At 44.3% G+C, this 27,837-nt stretch overlaps 1 protein-coding gene and 1 long non-coding RNA gene across 8 annotated transcripts in view; one reads left to right on the forward strand and one right to left on the reverse strand.

The window, feature by feature from the left end:
- Positions 1-27,837, reverse strand: part of EXOC6 (exocyst complex component 6) — a 458,527-nt gene that overhangs the window by 390,435 nt on the left and 40,255 nt on the right. For 3 of the 7 annotated variants that reach the window (XM_077455214.1, XM_077455213.1, XM_077455212.1), the window contains exon 1: positions 20,628-20,770. The exons of the other annotated variants lie outside the window; for them this stretch is intronic. In XM_077455214.1, coding sequence (XP_077311340.1) covers positions 20,628-20,716 — 89 coding nt within the window. In that variant the 5' untranslated portion in view covers positions 20,717-20,770. Of the gene's footprint in view, positions 1-20,627; positions 20,771-27,837 lie in introns of those variants that run through there. 7 annotated transcript variants of the gene reach the window in all.
- On the forward strand, positions 20,723-27,683 carry LOC143930685 (uncharacterized). Its single transcript, XR_013262808.1, has 3 exons — positions 20,723-20,856; positions 25,192-25,384; positions 26,879-27,683. It is a non-coding gene; the product is annotated as an uncharacterized LOC143930685 (long non-coding RNA).

Genomic DNA, 27,837 nt, shown 5'->3' on the forward strand with positions numbered 1-27,837 from the left:
AGGGACTTCACAGCTAGCTGGTAGAAAGCATTGTTTGGGCAGGGAGTTGCACCAAGTTTAAATAAGGTAGGCAAGAAAAGAAAGTCACACTGATTGGTTGCGGCCAGCCTCGCAATGGCGCTGTTCTGATTGGCCTTTCAGGGGGAGGGCACTGGTCTGACTGGACACAACCTTAACAGTCTGGGTAAAACCTGGAAGTGTATGTGGCTACACCATAGAAGCAAAGGCGGGAAGGTATTGTGGAAGGAAAAACAAATTACTCCAGCAGAGGTCCAAATGGCTGTGCAGTAAGTGCCAAAGGGCTACATGTGGCCCCAAGTTGTAGGTTAGGCAACAGGGGCCTAAGGAGCTTATATAGATGGGCAAATGCTAAAAACTTTCAGCCTGAAGCTATGTTATTCCACTGCTCAGGTTCCTAATAAGATATTGTTAATTTACATGACATCCGCAGGTCAGTACTTTTCACTTTAATGCAAATTAGTCAAAGTACATCAAATCAGCAAACTAATGACATTACATAACAACATTATGCATTCTATATGCAGTCTTCGATAATTCCTGTAACATCATTAACAGAAGAGAGATATCTCTGTATGGGGGGGGCTAAAAAATGTTACCAAGACACGTACACATGTTGTATACCCACTTAAGGACCGAGCTTCTTTCTGAAATTTGTTGTTTACAAGTTAAAAATAGTTTTTTTTGCTAGAAAATTACTTAGAACCCCCAAACATTATACATTTTTCTTTCTAACACCATAGAGAAGAAAATGGCGGTTGTTTCTATCACAAAGTATTTGCGCAGCAGTCTTACAAGCGCACTTTTTTTTAATAAAAAAAAATAAAAAAGTAAAGTTAGTCCAATTTTTTTTTATATTGTGAAAGATAATGTTACGCTGAGTAAATTGATATCCAACATGTCACACTTCAAAATTGCGCCCACTCGTGGAATGGCGACAGACATTTACCCTTAAAAATCTCCATAGGCAATGTTTAGAAAAATTCTACAGGTTGCATATTTTAACCTCCTCCCGCCCGCCCTATAGCCGAATGACGGCCGTAGAGCAGGCGGGTTCCTTCGCCTGGCCGTCCCTGGACGGCCTTGTGTTTACTTCCGCAATGCGCGCCGCCGGGGGCGCGCATCGCAGAAGTTTTGTATTCGCCGTGTATCCCGGAGACAGGCAAATACAGATCGCCGTGAACGGCCAATCAAAGCGGCCGTTCACAGCGCGATCGCAGCTGCCAATGGGAGATGATCTCAAATGTAAACATATGAGATCATCTCCCATTGCCGTGTCTCTCCCTCCTCACACAGAGACAGCGTGTGAGGAGAGAGAGGATCTGTGAGTTGAAACATTGTTACAGTGTCAGCCCCAGTGCCAATTGTCAGCCCCAGTGCCAATTGTCAGCCCCAGTGCCAGTGCCATCTGTCAGCCCAGTGCCATCTGTCAGCCCAGGGCCATCTGTCAGCCCAGGGCCATCTGCCAGTAGTGCCAGTGCCACCTGCCAGTGCCACCTGCCAGTGCCACCTGCCAGCGCCAGTGCCATCCGTCAGCCCCAGTGCCGTCAGCGCCAGTGCCGCCAGTGCCAGTGCCAGTTCCACCTGCCAGCGCCAGTGCCATGCGTCAGCCCCAGTGCCGTCAGCCCCAGTCCCGCCAGTGCCACGTGCCAGTGCCACCTGCCAGCGCCAGTGCCATCCTTCAGCCCCAGTGCCGTCAGTGCCAGTGCCGCCAGTGCCAGTGCCACCTGCCAGTGCCACCTGCCAGCGCCATCTGCCAGCCGCAGTGCCATCTGCCAGCCCCATTTGCCAGAGCAATTAGCCAGAGCAAATAGCCAGCACCATCTGCCAGTGCCAGCCCCAGTGCCATCTGTCAGCGACATCTGCCAGCAAAATCTGTCAGCCCCATCTGTCAGCCCCATCTGTCAGCCCCATCTGCCTCCAGTGCCATCTGCCTCCAGTGCCATTTGTCAGTGCCACGTGTCGTCAGTGCCACGTGTTGTCAGTGCCACGTGTCATCAGTGCCACCTGCCACATCAGTGTCACCTGTGATCAGCGTCACCTGTCAGTGTCACCTGCCACATCAGCGTCACCCGTCAGTGTCATCTGCCAAATCAGCGTCACCTGTCAGTGTCATCTGCCAGATCAGCGTCACCTGTCAGTGTCATCTGCCAGATCAGCGTCACCTGTCAGTGCCATTTGTGATCAATAAAAATGTCACAAAGATTGTATTCAGCTGAGGAGGCATATGATATTCTTGCAGCCGACGAGAGCAACGGGGAGGTTTCCGCTTCGGATTCCTCCTCATATTCAGATTGTGACTCTGACGTGGACTACGAGCCTGTCCTCAGCAGCGGTACCATGACAGCCTCAGAGGAGGAAGATGATAGTCCGCCCGTCAGACGAAGGCGCACTGGTGAGGAGGCGGTACCATCCACCAGCACCGCAGAGCCATCCACCGGCAACCCAGTGCCATCCACCGGCACCACAGTACCTCGGCAAAGGCCACGTACAAGTGGGGTGTCAACTCGGCCCCAAAGGGTTAGGTCCCATGCCAGCCTTCCCTATTCCCTCCAGAACCCCTTGTGGCTTCCTCCTAACTCAGGAGAAGCTAACGTTCCCCCTTTCACTGCCAACCCAGGAGTCCAGGTGGAAACACACAATTTTTCCCTGATGGACTTTTTCCACCTAATTTTTACAGAGGACATGCTTGAATCCATTGTGATCCAGTCCAACCTATATGCCCAACAATTTATTGAAAGCAACCCAATGTCCTCTTATGCCCGTCCCTACAAGTGGAGAGCCCTAACAGTGGAGGAGTTTAACATTTTTTTGGGCCTCACATTTTGTATGGGACTAAACAATAAAAATGGAATATGTGCATATTGGTCATCCCGCCCCATCTATCACATGCCCATCTTTTCCTCAATAATGTCCCGGACCAGATATCTAATGATAATGAGATTCCTACACTTTAACGACAATACCCAGTGCCTTCCCCGGAATGACCCAAATTTTGATAAACTTTACAAAATTCAGCCGCTAATAAATTATTTTTCTCAGATTTTCCCCCAGTTGTTTACCCCAGACCAACACATATGTGTGGATGAGTCCCTGATCAAATTTTCTGGCAGGCTGGGCCTAAAGCAATTTATTCCCTCCAAAAGGGCCCGCTATGGGGTGAAAATGTATAAATTGTGTGATCGAGCCACAGGGTATAAATATTCCTTCATGGTATACGAAGGGAAGGACACCCAGCTACATCCCCCTAATTGCCCCGAATACATCGGATCGAGTGGGAAAGTTGTTTGGGAACTCATAAACCCACTCCTGGAGAAAGGCTACCATCTGTATGTGGACAATTTTTTTACCAGTTTACCCCTGTTCCGCAACCTCCATAGAAAGCAAACTCCAGCATGTGGCACCGTAAGAACGAACCGGAAGGGCTTTCCTCAAAGCCTCGTCAACAAAAGGCTAAGAAAAGGCGAAGCAGCGAGTTTACGGAACGAGGACATTTTGGCTGTGAAGTGGAGGGACAGAAGGGATGTCTACATGCTTTCTTCGATCCACAACAACACTTTTGTTGAGATCACCAGGAGGGATGGCCCAATACAAAAACCCACTTGTATCCATGAGTACAACATGTTCATGGGGGGTGTCGACTTAAACGACCAGATGCTCGAACCCTATCTTGCCACGAGAAGAACATACAAGTGGTATAAAAAAATTTCAATTTATTTCTTTAATTTGGCCATATACAACACATATGTAATTGATCGTAAATCCACAGAAAGACCCATACCATTCCTTGGCTACCAGGAGGAAATCACCACTGCCCTTATATACCCCAACGGCCCACCACAAAACATTTGATCCTAAGTAATTAGCAGACTCTCTGAACGCCACTTTCCTGATAAAATCCCTCCCAGACCAACAGGCCGAAGACATCAGAAAAAATGTCGGGTGTGCAGCAAACGAGGAGTGAGAAGAGACACCACTTATCATTGTGCCCAATGCCCTTCCCAACCAGGCCTCTGCATAGGTGACTGTTTCCGCCGTTACCATACTTCAGTGAATTATTAGTGAAGTATGGTAACCATAACCCTCACTTCCTGCCATTTACCTTCAAACCCCTTATGCCTCTGCTTGCTCTGTAACTGACCCTGGCTTGTTATTCGACCACGCTTCTGCCTACTGATTCTGTTTATGCCTCTGCCTGATCTGGAACTGACCCTGGACTGTTATTCGACCACGCTTCTGCCTACTGATTCTGTACATACCTCTGCCTGATCTGGAACTGACCCTGGACTGTTTGACCATGCCTTTTGCCTGCCTCTTGGACTGATCTTGTACCCTCTGTGGACTAGTGGGATTCATAACAGGGGTCTCACATATGTGAGGGGCTCCAGAATAGTATTTTTGGATGAAGAAGACAATTTCCTTTGTTTTCTCATTCCTAGATTAGGGTCTGGAGACTCGGAGGCTTCAAAGAGATTTGGGTGGGAGAAGCCTCTACCCCTATCCCCATTCTGTCCTGAACAAGGCCCTACTTCTGCCTGCTGCCTGTAGGACCTATACCATCATGCCTCTGCCTGTCGCATGAACTGACCACACCACATGGATGGACCATGTTCCTGCCTACTACCAGGACCAATATTTTGGCAATGCTGACGATCTCTGCCTGCACTGACCTTGGACTGTATATGGAGAGTATCCCTGCCTGCTGCCAATATTGACTATGGACAGTATACCTGCCTGTTGCCTGGAAAATTGTGTTCACTTTTGCTGACCAAGTCCCTGCCTGCTGCCTGGACCAGTGCTATCATCCTGTGGACAACTGCGCTGCTAAAACCACAGGTAATCTTTTGTTTACTCTTTTCTCAGCAGAATGTATTTTGGGGTGTAATTCTTGGTATGTATATGCTATGTGTCCCTGGAACACCTGATGGTGTTCCTTGCATGTTGGGCCTCTGTATGTGGCCAAGCTGTGTAAAAGTCTCACATATTTGGTATTGCCATACTCAGGAGGAGTAGCAGAACGTATTTTGGGGTGTCATTCTTGCTATGTGCATGCTATGTGTTGGAAATATCTTATAAATGGACAACTTTGCGTAAAAAAAAATGCGTTTTAATTTTTTTCCACATTTTCCCGAAACTTCTGGAAAAAAAATGAACCATTCAAATGACTCAATATGCCTCATAGATTATACGTTGGGGTGTTAGCTTTCCAAAATGGGGTCACTTTGTGGGCATTTCCATTGTCCTGGTGCTCCAGGGCCTTCAAAACTGTAATAGGTGGTTGAGAAATGAAATGTGTAATTTATGCCCCTAGAACGCCTGATGGTGCTATTTCAATATTGGGCCTCTGTATGTGGCCAGGCTGTGTAAAAGTCTCACACATTTGGTATCGTAATACTCAGAAGGAGTAGTAGAACATATTTTGGGGCATCATTTGTGGTATACACATGCCATGTGAGAGAAATAACCTATTACATTGAAAATTTTGTGAGAAAAAAAAATCTTCATTTTGCAAAGAATTGTGGTAAAAAGATGACAACATCAAAAACCTCACCATGCATCTTAGTAAATACCTTGGAATGTCTACTTTCAAAAAAGGGGTCATTTGGGGGGTATTTGTACTTTCCTGACTTATTCGGGTCGCAAGAAAACCATTCAAAAGACTCAATATGCCTCATAGATTATACATTGGGGTGTTAGCTTTCCAAAATGGGGTCACTTTGTGGGCATTTCCATTGTCCTGGTGCTCCAGGGCCTTCAAAAATGTAATAGGTGGTTGAGAAATGAGATGTGTAATTTATGCCCCTAGAACGCCTAATGGTGCTATTTCAATATTGGGCCTCTGTATGTGGCCAGGCTGTGTAAAAGTCTCACACATTTGGTATCGTTATACTCAGGAGGAGTAGTAGAATGTATTTTGGGGTGTCATTTTTGCTATGTACATGCTATGTGTTGGAAATATCTTATAAATGGACAACTTTGCGTAAAAAAAATGTGTTTTCATTTTTTTTCCACATTTTCCCAAAACTTCTGGAAAAAAAATGAACCATTCAAATGACTCAATATGCCTCATAGATTATACGTTGGGGTGTTAGCTTTCCAAAATGGGGTCACTTTGTGGGCATTTCCATTGTCCTGGTGCTCCAGGGCCTTCAAAACTGTAATAGGTGGTTGAGAAATGAAATGTGTAATTTATGCTCCTAGAACGCCTGATGGTGCTATTTCAATATTGGGCCTCTGTATGTGGCCAGGCTGTGTAAAAGTCTCACACATTTGGTATCGTAATACTCAGAAGGAGTAGTAGAACATATTTTGGGGCATCATTTGTGGTATACACATGCCATGTGAGAGAAATAACCTATTACATTGAAAATTTTGTGAGAAAAAAAAATCTTAATTTTGCAAAGAATTGTGGTAAAAAGATGACAACATCAAAAACCTCACCATGCATCTTAGTAAATACCTTGGAATGTCTACTTTCAAAAAAGGGGTAATTTGGGGGGTATTTGCACTTTCCTGACTTATTCGGGTCGCAAGAAATGAGATAGGCCACCAGTACATCAGGTGTGATCAATTTTGTGCGATTCGCACCACAGCTTGTAGACTCTCTAACTTACACAAAGACCAAATAATATCCACTAATTTGGGTTATTTTTACCAAAGATATGTAGCAGTATAAATTGTGGCCAAAATTTATGAAAAAAAATTATAATTTGCAAAATTTTATCACAGAAACAAAGAAATATGCGTTTTTTTTCAAAATTTTCAGTCTTTTTTCATTTATAGCGCAAAAAATAAAAACCCCAGAGGTGATCAAATACCACCAAAAGAAAGCTCTATTTGTGGGGAAAAAAAGGACACAAAATTCATTTGGGTACAGTGTTGCATGACTGAGTAATTGTCATTCAAAGTGTGAGAGCACCAAAAGCTGAAAATTGGTCTGGTCAGGAAGGGTGTTTAAGTGCCCAGTAAGCAAGTGGTTAAGTTACAGAGGAGGTCTAAGCCCTTGTACACGCGGTCGGACATTCCGACAACAAAATCCATCCGATTTTGTCCGACGGATTTTGTCTGAAACTGGTGTTACATACACATGGACGGACAAAGTTGTCGGAAAATCCGATCGTTCAGAACGTGATGACGTAATTTAGTTACGACGGGACTACGTTCAGGCTAGTAGCCAATAGCTTTGGTCTAGGAATTTGATCTGAGCATGCGTGGCACTTTGTCCGATCCGAATTCTCTACAAATGATCCGACAAAGTCCAATCGGATCATGTTGTCGGAAAATTTTATAGCCCAGCTCTAAAACTTTGTCGGTCGGATATTCCGACGGAAACAGTCCGATGGAGCCCACACACGGTCGGATTATCCAACAACACGGTCCAATCGGACATTTTCCATCAGAATGTCCAACCGTTTGTACAAGGGCTGAGGCTAGAATTATTCCTCTCGCTCTACCGATCACGTCGATACCTCACATGTGTGGTTTGAACACCGTTTTCATATGAAGGCGCTACTCACCTATGCGTTCGCTTCTGTACGTGAGCTCATCGGGGCGGGCGCGTTTAAAAAATATTTTCTTATTTATTTTACCTTTTATTTATTTTTACATTGTTTTAAAAAAAAGTGTCACTTTTATACCTATTACAAGGAATGTAAACATCCCTTGTAATAGAAAAAAAAGCATGACAGGACCTCTTAAATATGAGATCTGGGGTTAAAAATACCCCAGATCTCATATTTACACTAAAATACAATAACAAAAAAAATTGACATTAAACATTTTTTTTAAATGTCCCTTTAAGGCCTCATGCACACGAGACGCAGTTAAACGCGCGTTCAGATGCAGTTGGACAGTTTTTTCAACTGCCCCTGAACTCATTCAATGTTATCCTATGTGTCCATGCACACAGTCTCGTTTTTTTCCGTTTTTATGCAGTTGCGTTTAATCTCGTTTTTCCAGAAGCAAAAAAATGCGTTCAGAAGCAAAAATTTCCACGTTTCAGACGCAAAACGCGGTAAAACGCGGCAAAACGCTTCTACCGCGTTTGCGTTTATATGCGTTTTTAAAGGTGACCTTTTTTTTTACATTAAAAATCTTAAAAATGATTGCAAATGATGAAAAACCATTAGAAAAATATTTTAAACAATTGCAATTGCAAGTGGACAATCCACAACTTGTGGCAAGTGACATGGCAGGTGGCAAGTGACGTGGCAAGTGGACAATCCACAACTTGTGGCAAGTGACATGGCAGGTGGCAAGTGATGTGGAAAGTGGACAATCCACAACTTGTAGCAAGTGACGTGGCAGGTGAAGTGGCAAGTGACGTGGAAAGTGGACAATCCACAACTTGTGGCAGGTGACGTGGCAAGTGACCTGGCAGGTGACGCGGCAAGTGACCTGGCAGGTGACGTGGCAAGTGGAAAATCAACAACTTGTGGCAGGTGACGTGACAAGTGACATGGCAGGTGACGTGGCAAGTGACGTGGCAAGTGGACAATCCACATCTCGTGGCAAGTGACGTGGCAGGTGATGTGGCAAGTGACGTGGCAAGTGGACAATCCACAACTTGTGGCAGGTGACGTGGCAGGTGATGTGGCAAGTGATGTGGCAGGTGATGTGACAAGTGGACAATCCACATCTTGTGGCAAGTGACGTGGCAGCTGACGTGGCAAGTGACGTGGCAAGTGGACAATCCAAAACTTGTGGCAGGTGACGTGGCAAGTGACGTGGCAGGTGACGTGGCAAGTGACTTGGCAAGTGACTTGGCAAGTGGACAATCCACATCTCGTGGCAAGTGACGTGGCAGGTGATGTGGCAAGTGACGTGGCAAGTGGACAATCCACAACTTGTGGCAGGTGACGTGGCAGGTGATGTGGCAAGTGATGTGGCAGGTGATGTGACAAGTGGACAATCCACATCTTGTGGCAAGTGACGTGGCAGCTGACGTGGCAAGTGACGTGGCAAGTGGACAATCCAAAACTTGTGGCAGGTGACGTGGCAAGTGACGTGGCAGGTGACGTGGCAAGTGACGTGGCAAGTGACGTGGCAAGTGGACAATCCACATCTCGTGGCAAGTGACGTGGCAAGTGATGTGGCAGGTGATGTGACAAGTGGACAATCCACATCTTGTGGCAAGTGATGTGGCAGCTGACGTGGCAAGTGACGTGGCAAGTGGACAATCCAAAACTTGTGGCAGGTGACGTGGCAAGTGACGTGGCAAGTGACGTGGCAAGTGGACAATCCACAACTTGTGGCAAGTGACATGGCAGGTGGCAAGTGATGTGGCGAGTGGACAATCCACAACTTGTGACAGGTGACGTGGCAGGTGATGTGGCAAGTGGACAATCCCCAACTTGTGGCAAGTGACGTGGCAAGTGGACAATCCAAAACTTGTGGCAGGTGACGTGGCAAGTGACGTGGCAGGTGATGTGGCAAGTCACGTGGCAAGTGGACAATCCACAACTTGTGGCAGGTGACGTGGCAGTTGGACAATCCACAACTTGTGGCAGATGACATGGCAAGTGACGTGGCAGGTGATGTGGCAAGTCACGTGGCAAGTGGACAATCCACAACTTGTGGCAGGTGCCGTGGCAAGTGACACGCTAAATACAAGTACACTGCAGCTCTCACAGCTGCTGCTACTCACTCTGGTCTCACAAAATTGCTGAAATAGTTAATTTTTGAGCTGGGGAGGGTCTATGATGTTAGCTTAACTAAACGCTTCTAGACGCAAACGCGGTAAAACGCGTTAAAACGCCGCTGAATCGCGGTAAAAATCGCGGCAAAATGCGCGTTTCTAAACGCCGGTTTCAACATGTGTCCAGCAGCGTTTGCATCTGCGTCTCGTGTGCATGAAGCCTAAGAGCTATGGGCAGAAGTGATGTTTTGACAAAGCTTCCACCCTGGAATTTTATAGAGACGGGTGGGGGGCCCATCTTACCCTCACTTGTCTCCATGCCCAGCAAGGGTGAAGATCCGATTGCCTCTGCTGCTGCCGATGGCTCCAGTAGGCGGCGGAGGGCACTGGATCGTGGTGGCGAATAAAAGTGATCTTGCAGCGAATCTGCTGCAGATACCACTCTTATCGGAAAGCGGACCGCCGGCCGAAGAAGAGGATAATGGAGTTATGGCAGCTGGCTGCTGCCATAACAACTATATTCCTCTTCAAATAAAGACGTATATCGGCATGCGGCGGTCCGGAAGAGGATACAGTGCCTTGAAAAAGTATTCATACCCTTTGAAATTTTCCACATTTTGTCATGTTACAATCGAAAACTTAAATGTATTTTATCGGGATTTTATGTGATAAACCAACACAAAGTGGCACATCGTGAAGCGAAAAGAAAATGGTAAATGGTTTTCAAAAATGTTTACAAATAAATATATGAAAAGTGTGACGTGAATTTGTATTCAGCCCCCCTGAGTCAATATTTTATAGAACCACCTTTCACTGCAATTACAGCTGCGAGTCTTTTTGTCTCTACCAGATTTGCACATCTAGAGAGTGATATTTTTGCCCATTCTTCTTTGCAAAAATATTTCAAGCTCTGTCAGATTGGATGGAGAGCATCTGTGAACAGCAATTTTCAAGTCTGGCCCCAGATTCTCAATTGGATTTAGGTCTGGACTTTGACTGGGCCATTCTAACACATAAATATGCTTTGATCTAAACCAGGGGTAGGGAACCTTTTTGGCTGAGAGAGCCATGAACGCCACATATTTTAAAATGTAATTCCACGAGAGCCATACAATATGTTTAAAACAATTTTTTTTATTTATTAATCGACTAATTTCAATTATAACTGTAATATCCACGTCATCTCCCCCACTGTAATGTCCACATTTCCCCTAAGATTGTCTGCTTGCTTACCACTACACAGGCAGGCAGATCCACGAGCAGTTAAGACGGGTGATAATGACGTCAGCGCGCCGCTCACCTAGGCCTCCGACAGGTGTACCAAGATGGCCGCAGCTCCGGAGCTAGGCCAAAGCTGCGGCCTTTCCTATGGGCTCAATCCACAGATCGGCACACCACGCAATCCGTGGATTGAGAGGTGAGAGCCAGATGCAGCCATCAAAAGAGCCACATCTGGCTCGCGAGCCATAGGTTCCCTACCCCTGATCTAAACCATTCCATTATAGCTCTGGCTGTATGTTTAGGGTTGTTGTCCTGCTGGAAGGTGAACCTCCGCCCCAGTCTCAAGTCTTTTTGCAGACTCTAACAGATTTTCTTCTAAGATTGCCCTGTATTTGGCTCATCATTTTCCCATCAAATCTGACCAGCTTCCCTGTCCATGCTGAAGAAAAGCATCCCCACAACATAATGCTGCCACCACCATGTTTCACGGTGGGGATGGTGTGTTCATGGTGATGTGCAGTGTTAGGTTCCCATCACACATAGTTTTTTTTGCTTTTCGGCCAAAAAGTTCAATTTTGGTCTCATCTAACCAGAGCACCTTCTTCCACGTTTGCCGTGTCCCCCACATGGCTTCTCGCAAACTGCAAACAGAAGTTCTTATGGCTTTCTTTCACAAAGGTCAGATTTGTGGAGTGCATGACTAATAGTTGTCCTGTGGACAGGTTATCCCACCTGAACTGTGGCTCTTAGCAGCTCCTCCAGGGTTACCATGGGCCTCTTGGCTGCTTCTCTGATTAATGCTGTCTTTGCCCGGCCTGTCAGTTTAGGTGGACGGCCATGTCTTGGCAGGTTTGCAGTTGTGCCATACTCATTCCATTTTCAGATGATGAATTGAACAATGCTCCTTGAGATGTTCAACCAGAAGCTGGTCAAGCCTGTCATCATCTTAAAATCTATCTCAAAGCTAAACTTTTGGTTTTAAAATTTTGGAGTGGGGACGGGTTAGATCACCAGTCAGGTTTTTACTGCTGTGTCCCCATTGGTGACATTTTCCTTCTATGTGGACTTGTATCTATTATCACAGATGGGAAATCTAAAATTTGAAAAAAGCCATGAATAAAAAGTGAGGCTTTATTAACATGGCCGAAAAAATGTTACCTGATGTTATTCCTGCAAAATGATCAGTAAAATACTTGCGTTTTTAAAGTGTAAAGATACGTAAACGCACATAATCCTTTATTTTTTCCCTTTGTTTAGATGTAATTTACATGCTTCAAAAAGCATATACATGTGCTTACATATGTAAATGTGTAATGTTTATGTTCTTAAATACACATTTTTGGATTCTGTTTAACAGATCTGAATGCAATGCATTCTTACACACCTGTTTGAACAGCTCCATTGAAAATACTGCAGCTGTGTTCAGATGCATTTTTTTAATGACCGTGTAAACTAGGGATGCACCTACACCATTTTTTTTACAATGAGTACAACTACCGATACATTTTTTAGTACTCGCTGATACCAATTACCTATATCTACCACAACTGTTTTGTTTTAACTTCAGCTGTCAGCAATGGTACAAAGCATTGAAAAGTTATTTACGAATAAAATAAATAGATTTTCTTTTAATTTAGGGCTTTTTCAATGCGAAATGTGTAAATATATGTTAATATATATATGTGTAAAAATATTCACCAACAAAAAAAAAAGTTTTAATTGTTTATTGTTTATAAAATAGATGTGAACAAAAGAAAAAAAGCAGAAAAATAATAATTAAATGGAGGAAAATAGGAAGATAATTAAGGCTGATTAGAGTAAATTAAGGGTTAATAAGGGGTTAAACAGAGGAACATTTGTTCATCCCTTTGATGGGCAGATGAAGAAACAGAAAGATACAAAAAGAAACAATGTTTCTTTTTATTTTAGTGTTTCAGGCTGAGAAATGTTGCTGCTTTTTTTTTTTGACAGCTCCAATTACCGGACTTCTTTAACAATGGGGAGACCCACTGACAGCTCAAAGAGCAGAGCCTGAAAGTATCGGTGCATTTGCACAAGGACTGATACTTGTGCAAATACTCGACACCAATACTAGTATCGGTGCAACCCTAGTGTGAACAAAGCTTAAAGGTTCACGTTCATATGAAAAAGCTCTGAACAGTTGACAACTTGTTGAACATCATTCAAAAGTACTTCAAAACGTTCATTCCCTTTAAAAGAGAAGTATGGGAATTTTTTTTGTATTTTATCTAGGTGAATGCAGCAGCGCTTTGATGCTGCCTCTGTCCCCAGTCGGCTCTAAGGCTGAGAACCAAGTGATCAAACACCGCTGATTGATCAGTTCTTACAGCTCCCTGAGCAGAGAGCGGGTGGCTGTCAGTCACCACTGTCTGCTCTGCCCCGCCCCCCTGTGCTCACCACGCTGGGCTTTGGAGGGGATGGGAGGCCGAGGTGCATGTCTAGGCACGGGGGGTGGATCCCAACCATATGGTCACAATCTTTCCCGAGCCTGCACCAGCTCTGAGACATGACAGGATGGGTCACAGCAATGCAGAACAAGCTGCACTCCTTTGATCCACAGGAGAAGTACAGCCAAAACTAGTTTTGTCTGTGCTTCTCCTTTAAGGCTCAGTTCACACTGCCGCAACCTGAAAGTTGCACAACTTATGGTAAAACTTTGCCATGAGACTTCCTGGTGACTTGAGCACTACTTGAAAACACGAGTCTGATAGAAGTCATCTTAAAGTAGTACAGGAACCTTTTCTAAAGTTGGAGTGACTTCAGTAGTGCTAATTAAGACAGCTCTCAATGACTAAAATAGGATATCACATGTCACATGACTTGGGGTCTCACAAGTTCTATCCTAAATCGCGGCAGTGTGAATCGAGCCAAACTTTCAATTTTGGAACAAATGTAATTTCCCAAACAAAAACCGCACACTTAGAAATAAGTTTGTTCAATCAAAACATTTCCTGCTCCTTTTTTGGTCACGGTGGTCAAAAATGAGCATCAATTTGATGCCACTAACCATTAAAAAATCAAACAAACGTTCTTCAAAAAAAAAAATTCAAATGGAATTTATCTAGCGTATGGCCAGCTTTACCACTTGCCACCAAGCGACCTACTTGTACATCGCTAGACATCAAGTGGTTGTACCGGGATGATGCCTGCAGCCGTTACTGTTTTTTAGAGCAGCCGGTGGGCTCTCTTGTAAAAGCAATCCTAGAGGCTAACTAGCTGCTGGATTGCTTTTACAAGCATCGAAGGGGCTTTACCAGGATCTCCTGTCCCACCGGGAGTCCCAATCGACCAGCCAGAGCTTCCGTCGACTGATCAAAGAGCTGAACAAAGGCCCGGATCAGCTTTGTTTGGCTCTGTAATATAGTAACCCGGAAGTGCTGAGCTTACATCTCTTCCGGTTTCCCCACAGGGATTTGGAGTTTTAAAGATCCCAGATCTCTCCATAAAGAGTATGCCCATTGCTGTCACTGCTTGCGACAGCAATAAAAGGGACATACATTTTTTTTTAAATCGACAGTGTAAACATAAAAAAAAAAAGTATAAATAATTAAAAAATGAATTTTTTAAGTGCCTCCGTCCCCCTGTACTCGCGCACAAAGGCAAATTCACGTGTCGGTCCTGCACGCATGCAAACATCCATCTTCCCACACATGTGAGGTATCACCGCGAATATCAGATCATGGGCAGTAACTCTAGACCTGCTCTGTAAAATCTAAATTGGTAACCTGTAAAGGCTTTTAAAGCGTCGCCTATAGATTGTAAAATTGATGTCGCTTGCCCCCGTTGTAGGAGTGTGTGCAATTTTAAAGTGTGACATGTTTGGTATCTATTTACTCAGCGTAACATCATCTTTTATATTTTACTGAAAAATAGGGTTATGTATTTTGTTTTTTTGCATGAAAATGTAAAAAAATATTGCATTTGAAAATCCGCTGCACAAATACCCTGTGACATAAAAAAAATTGCAAAATTCACCAATTAATTCTCTAGTTCCTCTGCTTTAAAAAAAATATATTTATATATATATATATATATATATATATATATATATATATATATATATATATATATATATATATATACATACATATATATAGAAAAAAAAGTGTGAGGGTTCTAAGAGGTTTTCTAGCAAAAAATACTGATTGTTACATGTGAACAAAAAGTGTCAGAAAAGACCTTGAGGTTAAAGTGGGGTAAAAAAAATTAAAAGTCAGCAGCTACAAATACTGCAGCTGCTGGCTTTTAATAATCGGACACTTACCTGCCCCAGGGTCCAGCGATGCGGGGGAACGAAGCCCCCCCCCTCGCTCCCCGCTCCGCTCGCGGCGCCGTCATGCATACTGTGGGCACCCGGCTGTGGCTTCACAGCCGGGCACCCACTGCGCATGCGCGAGCGGCGCAGGGTGCCGTGATACGCCGTACAGTCACCTGGGACACATGACAGGTCCCAGGTGAATGTGCGGCGTGAGGGGAAGTGATGTCACCAGCCCGGGCAATGAGGAAGGCAGATTACGAGGGACCCCCTAGCAACCGGTATTTAGAGGTGAGTAAAAAAATTTTTTTTTGCCAATTATTTTTTTTTTTATTTTTTTTACGAATTTTAAGCAGTTTTAATTTTTTGGTGGCAACACCACTTTAAGTGATTAAAGCTGGTTAAAGAGGCATTGTTTTTATTTCATATTCCCCATGCACAAGTGAGATAGATGGGGGAATCCTCCCCACTGTGCCATTGTATTCTGAAGGCAGGGAATCCTCCACTGTCAAAATACACTGATCAGTGGCACTGATAAAACTAAAATTTACCAACAGTCCCGTTTGAGAGAAGAGGATCATTAGAGTGACTCCTCTCGAACAGGCAGGTCCATAGATGGATCCAAATATTGGCTGGTCCCTGCTGGACTGGCTGAATTTTGATATATGGCCAACCTACGACTAAGTTGGCAATTTATGGCCAACCTAAGACTAAGTTGGCAATTTATGGCCAACCTAAGACTAAGTTGGCAATTTATGGCCAACCTAAGACTAAGTTGGCAATTTATGGCCAACCTAAGACTAAGTTGGCAAAGATGATTTAGGGGATTTCTTTTAACTTCCTGTTGTGCTTTTGGGACAGGAAGTGAAGGAATTTTTTTTAAGGGAAGACAGACAACAACAAAAAATAAATAACCTGGCGGGAGTAATATAACTCTTCCCTGCTCTAACCAAACCTACAAAAAAAAGTTCTGGCTATCCATACACTATGAGCACAAATGTAGATGGCAAGCTTCTTCTGAATTACAGAACTCAGTAGGCCTTAAAAATAAAAAAAAGAAAGAAAGAAAGAAAGAAACACATAGCAACAAATGTCTGGGCAGCCGGAGAGCCTGCTATCCCCTGGACTGCAGATGTGGCTGTCTATCAATGCTGCCTTATCAGTGCAGCCTCATCAGTGTCCCATCAGTGCAGCCTCATCAGTGCCATATCAGTGCAGCCTCATCAATACCACCTCATCAGTGTAGCCTAATCAGTGCAGCCTCATCAGTCCCCATCAATGCTTCCTTATCAGTGCTGCCTATCAGTGCCCTACAATGTTGCCTTACCACTGCAACCTCATCAGACCCCATCAATGCTGCTTTATCAGTGCAGCCCATCAGTGCAGCCTCATCTCTGCACATTAGTAAAGAAGAAAAAATTACTTATTTGCAAAATTTTATAACAAAATAAAGAAAAAGGTATTTTTTTCTTTTTTTTTACCTTTTCTGTCTCTTTTCATGTATTTAGCAAAAAATTAAAAAAAACAATGGTGATTAACGAAGTTAAAAGAAAGCTCTATCTGCCTCAAAAAAAATGTGTTTGGGTACAGTGTTGCTTTACAGTGCAATTGTCAAAGCGTGACAGCACTGGAAGTTGACATTTTTTTAGCTGGCTCCTAGTTTCAGAGCAAATTCGTCAAGATATTCCTGTTTAAAGCGCAACTCCAACTTTTGATACACATCACATAGTTTGTTTGGGCCAACTTGGCTAACATGTGAGGTCACTGGATGTGTGGTATAAAGTGTATGTAGCTGAGGCTACATACAACATACTGCAATGTGATTCGGGTGCGAGTCGAGACTTCCCGTCTAATACTTGGAACACAGTAGAGTCTATCGGCGCACAGCGATTCAGAGAAAGCAATGTATTCTAGAAATCCATGGGCTGATGATGTCAAAACCCCTGGGTCAGCCAATCAAATGAAGCTTTGCATTCACTACTAGAATACATTGAGTTCAATTAATGGCTGAGCGCAGATCAGATAGACTCTACTATGTTTCGGGTATGAGACACGACGTCTTGGTTTGAACCCAAAACTCAGTGCAGTATGCTGTACTGTATATAACCTCAGCTACATACAGTTTATACAGCACATCCAGCAGCCTCACGTTAGTGATAGATGGCCCAAACTAACTATGTAAAGTCTAACAAAAGCTGTGAGGAAAAACTTTTTTTTTTTCATTTTGGATAGAGTAAGAGAAGGTTATAATCCCTGTCATTTTTTTTTTTTTTGCCAATTTGTGTCCCATTGTGGAGATTTCCCTTCACTTCCTGTCCCATCGCCAAACAGGAAGTGGGAGGAAACCCCTGACAATTAGAGGAATTCCTTGGGGACCCCCAGGTTACCAGAACTACTGCCCCCATTGGAAGATTTCCACTCTATTACTTTTCTGGGGACAACCCAAAATCTTTTTTTACTTTCACTTTCAATGATAAACTTATTAATGGGGCACAGACAGCAAAAAACAAGTGACAATCTTTCCAGTGCCTCTGCACTCTATCCAAAACAAAAAAAAAAAAAAAAGGTTTTGGCTTTAGTTATACTTTACACTCTGAAGGTCTGGCTTACCGTGGCCGGACCTTCAGAGCCCGTGCCAGAAACGGCGGCCCCCGCGTGCATGCATGGGAGTGATGTCATCGTGGCTCTGGCCACTCACAAGAAATACACTGGAAGATGTCAGCTGTCTCAGCGGGGTGCGGGCGCCTCCTCTGGAGGGCTTTGTTCTAAGGTAAGTATTGCATAATGAGCTAGTATGTGATGCATACTAGCACATTATGCTTCTGTCCTACAGGTTTTTTTTTTTGGGGGGGGGGGGGGGGGGTTCAGGGTTTACAACCTCTTTAAAGCGACATATATACTAATAATCAGGGCACTGATTATCAGTGCAATCGTAACAGTGCCCACCAGTTCTGCTAATAAGTGCCCACGAGTGCCCATCAGTTCCGCCTATCAATGCCTTCTCAATGTCACCTATCAGTGCCCACCAGTGCCTTCTCAGTGTGACCTATCAGTGCCTTCTCAATGTCACCTATCAATCCCATCAGTGCCTTCTCAATGTCACCTATCAGTGCCCACCAGTGCCTTTTCAGTGTCACCTACCAGTGCCCATCAGTGCCTTCTCAATGTCACCTATCAGTGCCTTCTCACTGTCACCTATCAGTGCCCACCAGTGACTACTCAATGTCAGCTATCAGTGCCCATCAGTTCCGCCGATCAGTGCCCACCAGTGGCTTCTCAGTGTCACATATCAGTGCCCGTCAGTTTCGCCTAGCAGTGCTGCCTATCAGTGAATTAGAAAAATTCCCCGTTTGCAAAATTTTATAAAAAACTATGAAAAATGTTTTTTGTTTTTTTTTTTCTAAATTTTCTGTCTTTTTTCATTTGTTTAGCAAAAAATAAAAACCCAGAGGTGATCAAATACCACCAAAATAAATTTCTATTTGTTCGGAAAATATGATTAAAATGTCATATTTGTACAGTCAGTGTAGCATGACGGCGCAATTGTCATTCAAAGTGTGAGAGCGCAGAGAGCTGTAAATTGGCCTGGGCAGGGAGGGGGTGAAAGTGCCCAGCAGGCAAGTGGTTAATAGCTCCATTACCTCAGACATAGTCAAGCGTGTTTTTAAATGCAGTATGAATGTATGTTATGACTAAGGATGAGCTCCGGCGTGTTCGCATAGGCCACGTGCTGAGCCCGCCAGGAAGTCGGCACTGCGCTACGCTAATCACAGGCAGTGAGACAATTACCCATTTATGCAGCCGCATCGGAACAATGTCTCACTGCCTGTGATTAGCGCAGCACAGACTTCCTGGCGGGCTCTGCGAACACGCCGGAGTGCATCCTTAGTTATGACTAAGGCCTTGTAGGCTGAAACGCGTCAACTGACTTAATCTGCGTTTGTTCATTGTGGCTATTCAATAAAATGAAGAAATTTTAAGAGCAACAACTGGAGTGCGGATTATTTTTTCTACATTATGAATGCATAGGCAAGAAAATTAAATGTAGTTGAATGAGTCTAGTTTACACCGTTGCAAAGCTGTCATGTGTCGGTGTAGTTCACCTAGACCAAATAAATCCCTACGCAGATAAGGGATGTCTGTAGATAAAAACAAACTGTGCAGTTCTGACTAAAGTGACATTCCTCATGAAGCCTGACAGAAAATCTCCCACGGATGGTATCATCCCATTTTTCCTTGTTGCTAGGACGTTGCTAGGACACTCCTAGCTGTTCTGTTCCCCTCCCCCATAACAGGAGTGAGCTCTTTCTCTGATTCTATCCCCCCACATGATGTAGGAGCTCTGAGCTGTGTGTTGAAGAGGTCATTCCTGTGATGGTGGAGATGAGCACCAGGAATTGAGGTGTCTTCCAGAGACGTCCGGTAGACGCAGGTTAGACACGGTGAATGAGGCCCCGGTGTGTCCTCATCATACCGCTGCGCTGAGGCTCAGGCCTTGCTTTGGGGTAATGCGGGACTTTTATGGGACACATAAAAAACAGTAAACGTATGAAGATGCAGACACATACGTGTGCCCCTGGAGTAAGATACATGTGTGCATTGTGTCCGGCGGAGTGACGTGTTGTTACCTCGCTTTGTTTACTTTTTTTAACTTTATCGAAATGTTACAAATGACACAATGTTACGCTGTGAGTTGTGCTGAGTAGGGAAGACTCACCCCACAATGTGCTATGGGAAAGTGCCTTTCCATACATATTTCCCGCACAGGAACGCGCTGCCCTTGCCTGACGCACGCGGGTGTCATTCATTGCTGACAGGAAACATGGCATGTGTTTGGCACTGCAGTATGGTGTATTAGTACCACCTGCACCACCTGTGTGTTCCCCTGTGTTGGGCAGCCTATTGAAATGAATGGGGAAAACTGCATGTGTCCCCCTGAGGTGAGCCGCCCTTCTATAACATAGATATGACGGAGATGGGGTGCGGTCCTCAGGTTGGGGGCGGGGACCCTCAGCATCCCAGCTGTGCAGAGACTACAAGTCCCATCATCCCTCTGGGGTCCTGTCTGGGATGTCAGTCCTGCACTGCATTCTGGGACTTGTAGTTCTCCAACACCTGGGTAACGAGGCTCCGCCCCTGTGTGGAGGTTGGGCGGACTCCTCTAAATAATAAATATCCAGTGACGTTTATAATGACAGGTGGACCGCAGAGCTTACAATCTAATAGGGCAGCACCAGGACATCCAGTCATGGCATGGATGGCAGAAGCCTATAGATTGCTCCGTACACCATCACCCTAGGACTACAAGTACCAGCAATCATCTCCCCGGCCTACCGCCCAATGACAGCAGGACACCGAGCACCCCCTCCCCCACCACCGATCTACAACAACCGGGAGACATCAGATCCACCATGGGGGGGGACAAAGGAGGAGATCCGCACCTGACACCCCGCCGCCCCTCCCCCGACATCTTACCGCAGAGTGGGCCCCACACACGCCGTGTCCGTGCTCTCTATCTCCTGCAGGATCCTCTCGTGCTCGGTGACGCTCTCACCCTCCGCCATCTTGCTGGGATCCGGGCGGCCCGGGCCGGGGACAGGCTGCTGGTACAGCGGGGAAAGGAGAGCGATACCGGCCACGGGACGCTAGAGGGCGCTCCGGAGACATCCTCCTATTCCCAGACCAGTGCAGGAAACACACACAGGTGATAGACCGGGAGAGGAGGAGGAGGGGGGAGATCAGAGAGGAGTCTTCATCATCACCATCCACCTCCTCATCATCCACCTCACTCATCACAATCATCATCATCACCTACCCCACTCATCATCACCATCCACTTTATCATCATCACCCACCTCACTCTTCTTCATCATCATCACCCACCTCACTCTTCTTCATCATCATCATCATCACCCACCTCGCTCCTCTTCATCATCACCCACCTCGCTCCTCTTCATCATCACCCACCTCGCTCCTCTTCATCATCACCCACCTCGCTCCTCTTAATCATCACCCACCTCGCTCCTCTTAATCATCACCCACCTCGCTCCTCTTAATCATCACCCACCTCGCTCCTCTTCATCATCACCCACCTCGCTCCTCTTCATCATCACCCACCTCGCTCCTCATCCTCTCCTCATCTCTCACTTCATTCCTCATCTTATCTTATCTCAGCCCTCACTTCCTGTCATCTCATTCTCATTCCTCGCTTCCTATTGTCTCATCCTCAACCAATACTAAAGAATTATTTTTTTCTGAAGGAGCCTGAAGCTCCACTTTAAGGTAGAATTAAAAGCAAAACGTTTTTTTTTTATTATTATTTTGGGCCGAGTAAGGGAGGGTTCTGATTCCCAGTAGGGTTGCCACTTTTTCTTCAAGTCAAACCCGAACCATTCGGTGTCGCATAGCATTTTTTCATAGTATGCATAGATAAACAATGCATAGATGTTGCTATTAAATAACATTTCTAATCATATGAAGTTAATCACAAGAGTCCCCCTTTACATCAGAGTCTGCAGAGTTCCCCTTTTACATATGAACTTGCAGAGTTCCTTTTCACTGTAAGGGGGGACTCTGCAGACTCTGATGTAAGGGAGAACTCTAGGGACTCTAACATAAGGGACGCTCTGGTTTACGAAGAGGACGCTGAAGTAAAGGGGAGCTCTGTGGCCTCTGGTGTAAAGGGAAGCTCTGATGTAAATGAGTGCACTGAGAACCCTAATTTACCTTAGCGTATTAACTTAAAGGCAGGAGAGAGAAGGGGGGAGGGGGGAGACTTAGTCCGGTCTGAATAATGTGTCCGGGTCTCAAACAGTCTGAAACCCGAATGCATGATTCCAAACCCAAACTGTCCTAGTGAATCCCGAACAGGTGGCAACCCTAATTCCCAGCCAGTATTTTGTCACCTGTGTCCCATTGGGGAGATGGCCCTTCACATCCTGTCCCATAGCTAAATTAGGAAGTGAGAGGAAATCCCTGCAAACTGGGAATTTTTTGTGGCCCCTCAGGTCACCTGAATTATTTACCCCATTAACTACTTCCCACCCAAGGCCATCAGATGACGTCCTGGACTTTGAGTGGCAGTATCTGAATAATGCCTGCAGCTGCATCATTCGGATATCATTATTTTCAGCCGGTGATTCCCTATACCATAAGAACAATCATAGCAGCTGTTCAGCCACTTGATTGTTTTTACAGGCAGAAGGAGGGGATATCCCCCTCTTCCCACCACCCTCCGGTGCTTCTACCGGCACGCCCGTGCAACCTGTGAGCCATAAAAGGAATCTGCAGGTGGCGGAAATGAACCATAGAGAAAACCATGGACTAGACCGTCCCAGGCAGTCTCTATGACCTTTGGAGGCCCGAGCATGACGTTATGATGTCACATCTGGCCTACAGATGTAAACACTGTCATGTACTCGGCTAAATAAGTCAGAGATCGTTTGTTTTTTTATCTCTGCCTTTTCTGCCTAGAGGAGAGATGTGGGGTCTATAAAGAGGACCTGTCATGCCCTTTTCTTGTTACAAGGGATGTTTACATTCCTTGTAATAGGAAATAAAGTGATCAAAAAATAACAAATACTGTAGCTGCTGACTTCTAATAGAAGGGCACTTACCTGTCCAGGGAACCCCTGATGTCGGCACCCGAAGCCGACCTGTCCCTCAGCTCCGGGTGCAGGCGCCGGTACCTCTACTAAGGGAAACAGGAAGTGAAGCCTTGTGGCTTCACAGCCTGTTTCCAACTGCGTATGCGTGAGTCATGCTGTGCTTTCTGAATGGTCCCTGCTGTCCCCCAGAGGCGGGGGGGGGGAGAGGAGGAGGGGACAGACATTGCGTAGTTCACCGCAAAGATTGTGGCACTCTTTCCCTGAAAGTTGGAGCAGATACTTGTATTTGACAGGTGTCTGCTCCCCTCCTCCCCCCTGAAAGGTGCCAAATGTGGCACCGGAGGAATCCGATCCACGGAAGTTCCCTTTCTGGGTGGAACTCCGCTTTAAAGGGAAAGTTGTAAAAATAAATATATAAAATAAACCTTTTTTTTTTTTAAAGCGTGCAGCTGCTCGCACACAGAAGCAAACGCGTATACGTACGCCGCTCCCACACTTGTAAATGGCGTTCAGACCACACATGTAAGGTAGCGCAGCATTATGCTGTGGCAGGTCAGCACTTTCCCGCGACCCATCGTAGCTGTACGGCGGCCCTTTAAGCAGGGACAGCTGTGCTTAGCCGGCAGTCGCAATGGCCACCGGCCTCACACAAGAGCCAGAACAGGTATGTGTGTGTATAAGCACAAATCCCTGTTCTGTGAGGAGCGACAGATCGTGTGTTCCTACTAGCTAGGAACAACGATCTGTCTCCTCCTGTAGTCAGTCTCATCCCTCTACAGTGGGAACACACATTTAACCCCTTCCCTGCCAGTGACATTTACTCAGTAATCAGTGCATTTTTATAGCACTAATCGCTGTATAATTGTAAATGGTCCCAAAAATGTGAGTGTCCAATTTGTCTGCCACAATGTAAAAAATCGCAGATGACTGCCATTGCTAGTAAAAAAAAAAAAAAATAATAAAAAAAATTATAATAAAAATGCCATAAATCTTTCCCATAGTTTGTAGATGCTATACGCTTCTTGCAATTTTTAGTACAAACAATATGTAGAAGAAAACATATTGGCATAAACTGATGATGAAATTTAGATTTTTTTAAAAAACATTTTTGGGGATATTTATTATAGCAAAAAGTAATTCTCTTTCAAAATCAATGCTTTTTTTTTTTTTTTTTTTTTTTTTTTTTATAGCACAAAGGATAAAAACCACAGATGTGATCAAATACCACCAAAAGGAAGTGCTATTTGTGGTTAAAGAAAGGACATACATTTTATTTGAGTACAATGTCGCATGACCATGCAATTGTCAGTTAAAGCGACGCAGTGGCGTATAGCAAAAAATGGCTTGGTGATTAAGCAGGCAAATCTTCCAGTCTGTAAGTGGTTAAACTGTTTTTTTTTTTTGTTTTTTTTAAATGCGTTTGAAAAATTACTGCACAAATGCTGTATGACATAAAAAGTTGCAGCGACCGCCATTTTGTTCCCTAGGGTCTCCAAAAAACATATATAGTGTCTGGGGGCTATGAGTAGTTTTCTAGCAAAACATTTTTGATTTTTTACATGTAGGAGAGGAGTGATAGAATAGGCTTGATAGGGAAGTGGTTAAAACATTTTCTCTCCATTACTTTTCTGGAGACAACCTAAAATTTGGGATTTTCTTTGACGTTAATTTTTAATGATCATGTTAAACAGCACAAATATAGAGAGTGAAACTGCCTAACAGGGACAGAGGTAGCAAATAAAAACCTAACAATCTAATGAATGGTCCTAAGCAGCCACAAAAATGTTCACTCATAATATTAAAAAGCACATGTAATACATTACATTATTTGTAATCTTATATGTTTCTTTTCTGTAGATGTGTGGCGTGATCAATGCCAATGTCATTCTAGAGCCTAGTACACACGATCGGGCTTCCATTGGACTTTTCTGTGGATTTTTATCCAAAGGAGCGTTCGCCATGAACTTGTTCTGCATACACACGGCAGAACAATTTCAGCCAACAAACACGAACGTAGTGACGTTTCAACGTACTTCAAAAGAGGAAGTTCAATTCTCATGCGCCACCCTTTGGGCTCCTTCTGCTAATCTTGAGTTAGTAGAAGTTTGGTCAGTGTTGATTCGTGCTTTTCAGTTTGGTGCTATTCCGTTCATTTCAGAACGGTCATTCGTCAACCAGCCATGTTGAGCAATCCTACGAGAGAGCGTGCTATTTATGGGCTTGGAGTTATTGCTTTGACTCTAGCCCAGTCCAGGAAGAGGAGGAGGAGTTGTTGGACCAAAAATTGGTTGCTTAATCCTGATCAATTTTGCTCATATGCCTTGGCTGCGGGAGCTCCAGGAGAATTATCCTAATGATTTTAGGAATTATCTCCAGATGACGACAGACTCCTGCTTTCAGTAACTCTTGTCCTTGCTGTCCCCCTATATTAGGAAGCAGGACACCTGCCTGAGGGTTGCTATTCCAGCAGAGCAAAGGATCATAGCCACCTTGCGGTACTTGGCGACAGGGAGAAGTCTCCAGGATATCAAGTTTACCACTGGGATCTCTCCTCAGGCTCTGGGACTCATTATTCCAGAGACCTGTTGTGCCATCATACAAGTCCTGCAGAAAGACTATATTTGGGTAAGTTTTATTCTTTAATATCACATATGTGCTTAATGTTTTATAATGTCTTTTACAAATTTTTGGAGGATTCCATCATTCCCATTATTGTAATATGCTGTGAATGTCCTCTTTGTCCTCATGTATGCTGTAAGCTTTTTCTTGGCCTACATGCATATTTTCCTTCACTAACCTCCCCAGCATGCTACCCTGGGCCCATACACACCTAGCCTAGTAACTTATTGTTTTGTTTTTTATGCTTCTTTTTTTATGTTTACCCTAAACACCCCCTTAAATGTGTCTCAATCTTATTGTTGTCCTAAAATTCATGCAAGTGCAAGAGTACCTTTTTTTTTTTGTGCACAAACTCTTTTGTAACCACCCCCACCCCAAAATGATGAGTCAACCTATACAACTACTGTCTGCTGATTTTGCAAAGCCCATACACAGTATACCTCTTTTGTGGTCAGATTTCAGCATGAATTCTCCAAAGCATATAGTGCAAGGGCCTGCCTGATTACCTTCGATTTGTACAGTAAAAATGTTTGGTGTCCTATTATATTGTTAATGGTACATTATGTATGTCCAAACGTGCTTCTATTTGGACAGTGTGTGTTGTGATTTTTGGATTATGACACTTACACTTCGTACCTGTCCACTAGGCTGCCAATCTTGAAAATATGGAGGGGCTGGCCAAATTAAACCAAATTTTTTATGCATTTAGCGCTCATGGACGTGGAGAGGGTTACCTGTCCAAAACATCTACCCATTCAACACCCCCCCCCCCCCCCCCCCCCCACCATAACATTTTTAGAATGTGTCACCAGAGGGGGTGAGTAATCGTATACGTTGAACTTTCACTTTGATTTTTAAATACTCATTTAAATGTTATACTGTTATGTAAAGGTATGGTCAAAATTTCGTCAAAATAGAAACTCGATGGCCACATGCAAAAATGACAAAAATGATTATCTGCACAATGAAATCATTTTTGCATGTGGCCATTGAGTTTCTATTTTGATGAAACATCAGATGAAAAATAGAGGAGTATAATTTTGTTCTCCAAGGATATATTCCTGGTCTGAGCTGCCGAGTTGGGACAAGGAGGATTTCTGGGATTTGATCGTTAAGGATCGTACCTTACGGGCATTTATTTTATGCACTGATGGTAAGAGGCAGTATTGTCGGGTGCTGGTGATGGTCCCTTTCTTCTTTCCTTTGGACTGATGTTTGATGACTCTCTCCTAATTGGACACTTGAATTTATTAACTATACACATGAACTGTTGCTTTATTGTGTGTTCAAAGCGCTGCACCATACCTTCCATTCATTTTTTATTGTATCCAGCAATATTGTGCTAGCTGCTGTTTTATTTGTTTTAATTTTTTTTGCTTTTAGCGCAACAGATTTCTTCCTTTATTGTACTGTTATGTTGCTCAAGAATGTTTGTGTCAAATATGCTTGCAATTTTATGTGCACAAGTAGTAATTTGTTTTTCCTTGTCTGACTCCCCAGTTTCCTTCAAACTCCCATCAATGGCAGGATGTGTAGCGGCCCAGTTTGAGAATTTGTGGAATTTCCCCAACTGTGTTGGTGCCATTGATGAGAAGCATGTGAGGATTGTCCCACCACCCAACTGAGGATTGTATTTCAATTATAAAGGCTTTTGCAGCATAGTTATGCTTGCTGTAGTATCTGCAACATACGAGCTCCTGTACCTGGACATGGACATGGGAAAGAATGGCCGCCACTCGGATGGAGGTGTCCTGATGCATACCGAATTCTACGATCGGCTGAATGGTACCTTACATTTGCCACATGCTCAGGACAATGTTGAGGGCCTAAATTTTTTGTTTTTGTGGCAGATGAGGCCTTTGCTCTGTGGGAACATTTTATAAAGCTCTTTCCTATGAGGAACCTCACCCCAGAGCAACGCAATTTTTAATTATTGGCTCTCTCATGCCCGAAGGGTGGTGGAAAACACCTTTGGCATCCTCTCCAGTCACTTTAGGCTGCTTTTAACCTCCATAAACTTGACCGAGTATCAAATCAACCATGTCATGTTTTGCTGCTGCATCCGCCACAATTTTTTAAGGAGGGATGCTAGCCGCTACATTGCCTCAGGGTAAACAGATGCTGATCCTTCAGTTTTCCACTGAGCTGAAGAGGCTGTGATGCCAGCTCTAGAAAGTGGACCTGCTGGTTTGCCCTTCCAAAATGCCCGTCTTGTCTGTGAACAATATATGGGCTACTTTGTGGGTAGAGAGGCAGTGTCTTGGCAGCAAAATGTAGTTGATTATGACTAAATGTTAATGAACAAATAAAACTACTATGTCATTTGAACTACTGTTGTCTGTGTTTACTAGGTTTGCAAATGGCCTTAACCATTTCAGCCCCGGAAAGGATTTACCCCCTTCCTGACCAGAGCACTTTTTGCGATTCGACACTGCGTCGCTTTAACTGACAATTGTGCG

Source organism: Lithobates pipiens, unplaced genomic scaffold, assembly GCF_037356315.1.
Source record: "Lithobates pipiens isolate NorthernLeopardFrog02 unplaced genomic scaffold, aLitPip1_a1.2 Scaffold_25, whole genome shotgun sequence".
Taxonomy (NCBI): domain Eukaryota; kingdom Metazoa; phylum Chordata; class Amphibia; order Anura; family Ranidae; genus Lithobates; species Lithobates pipiens.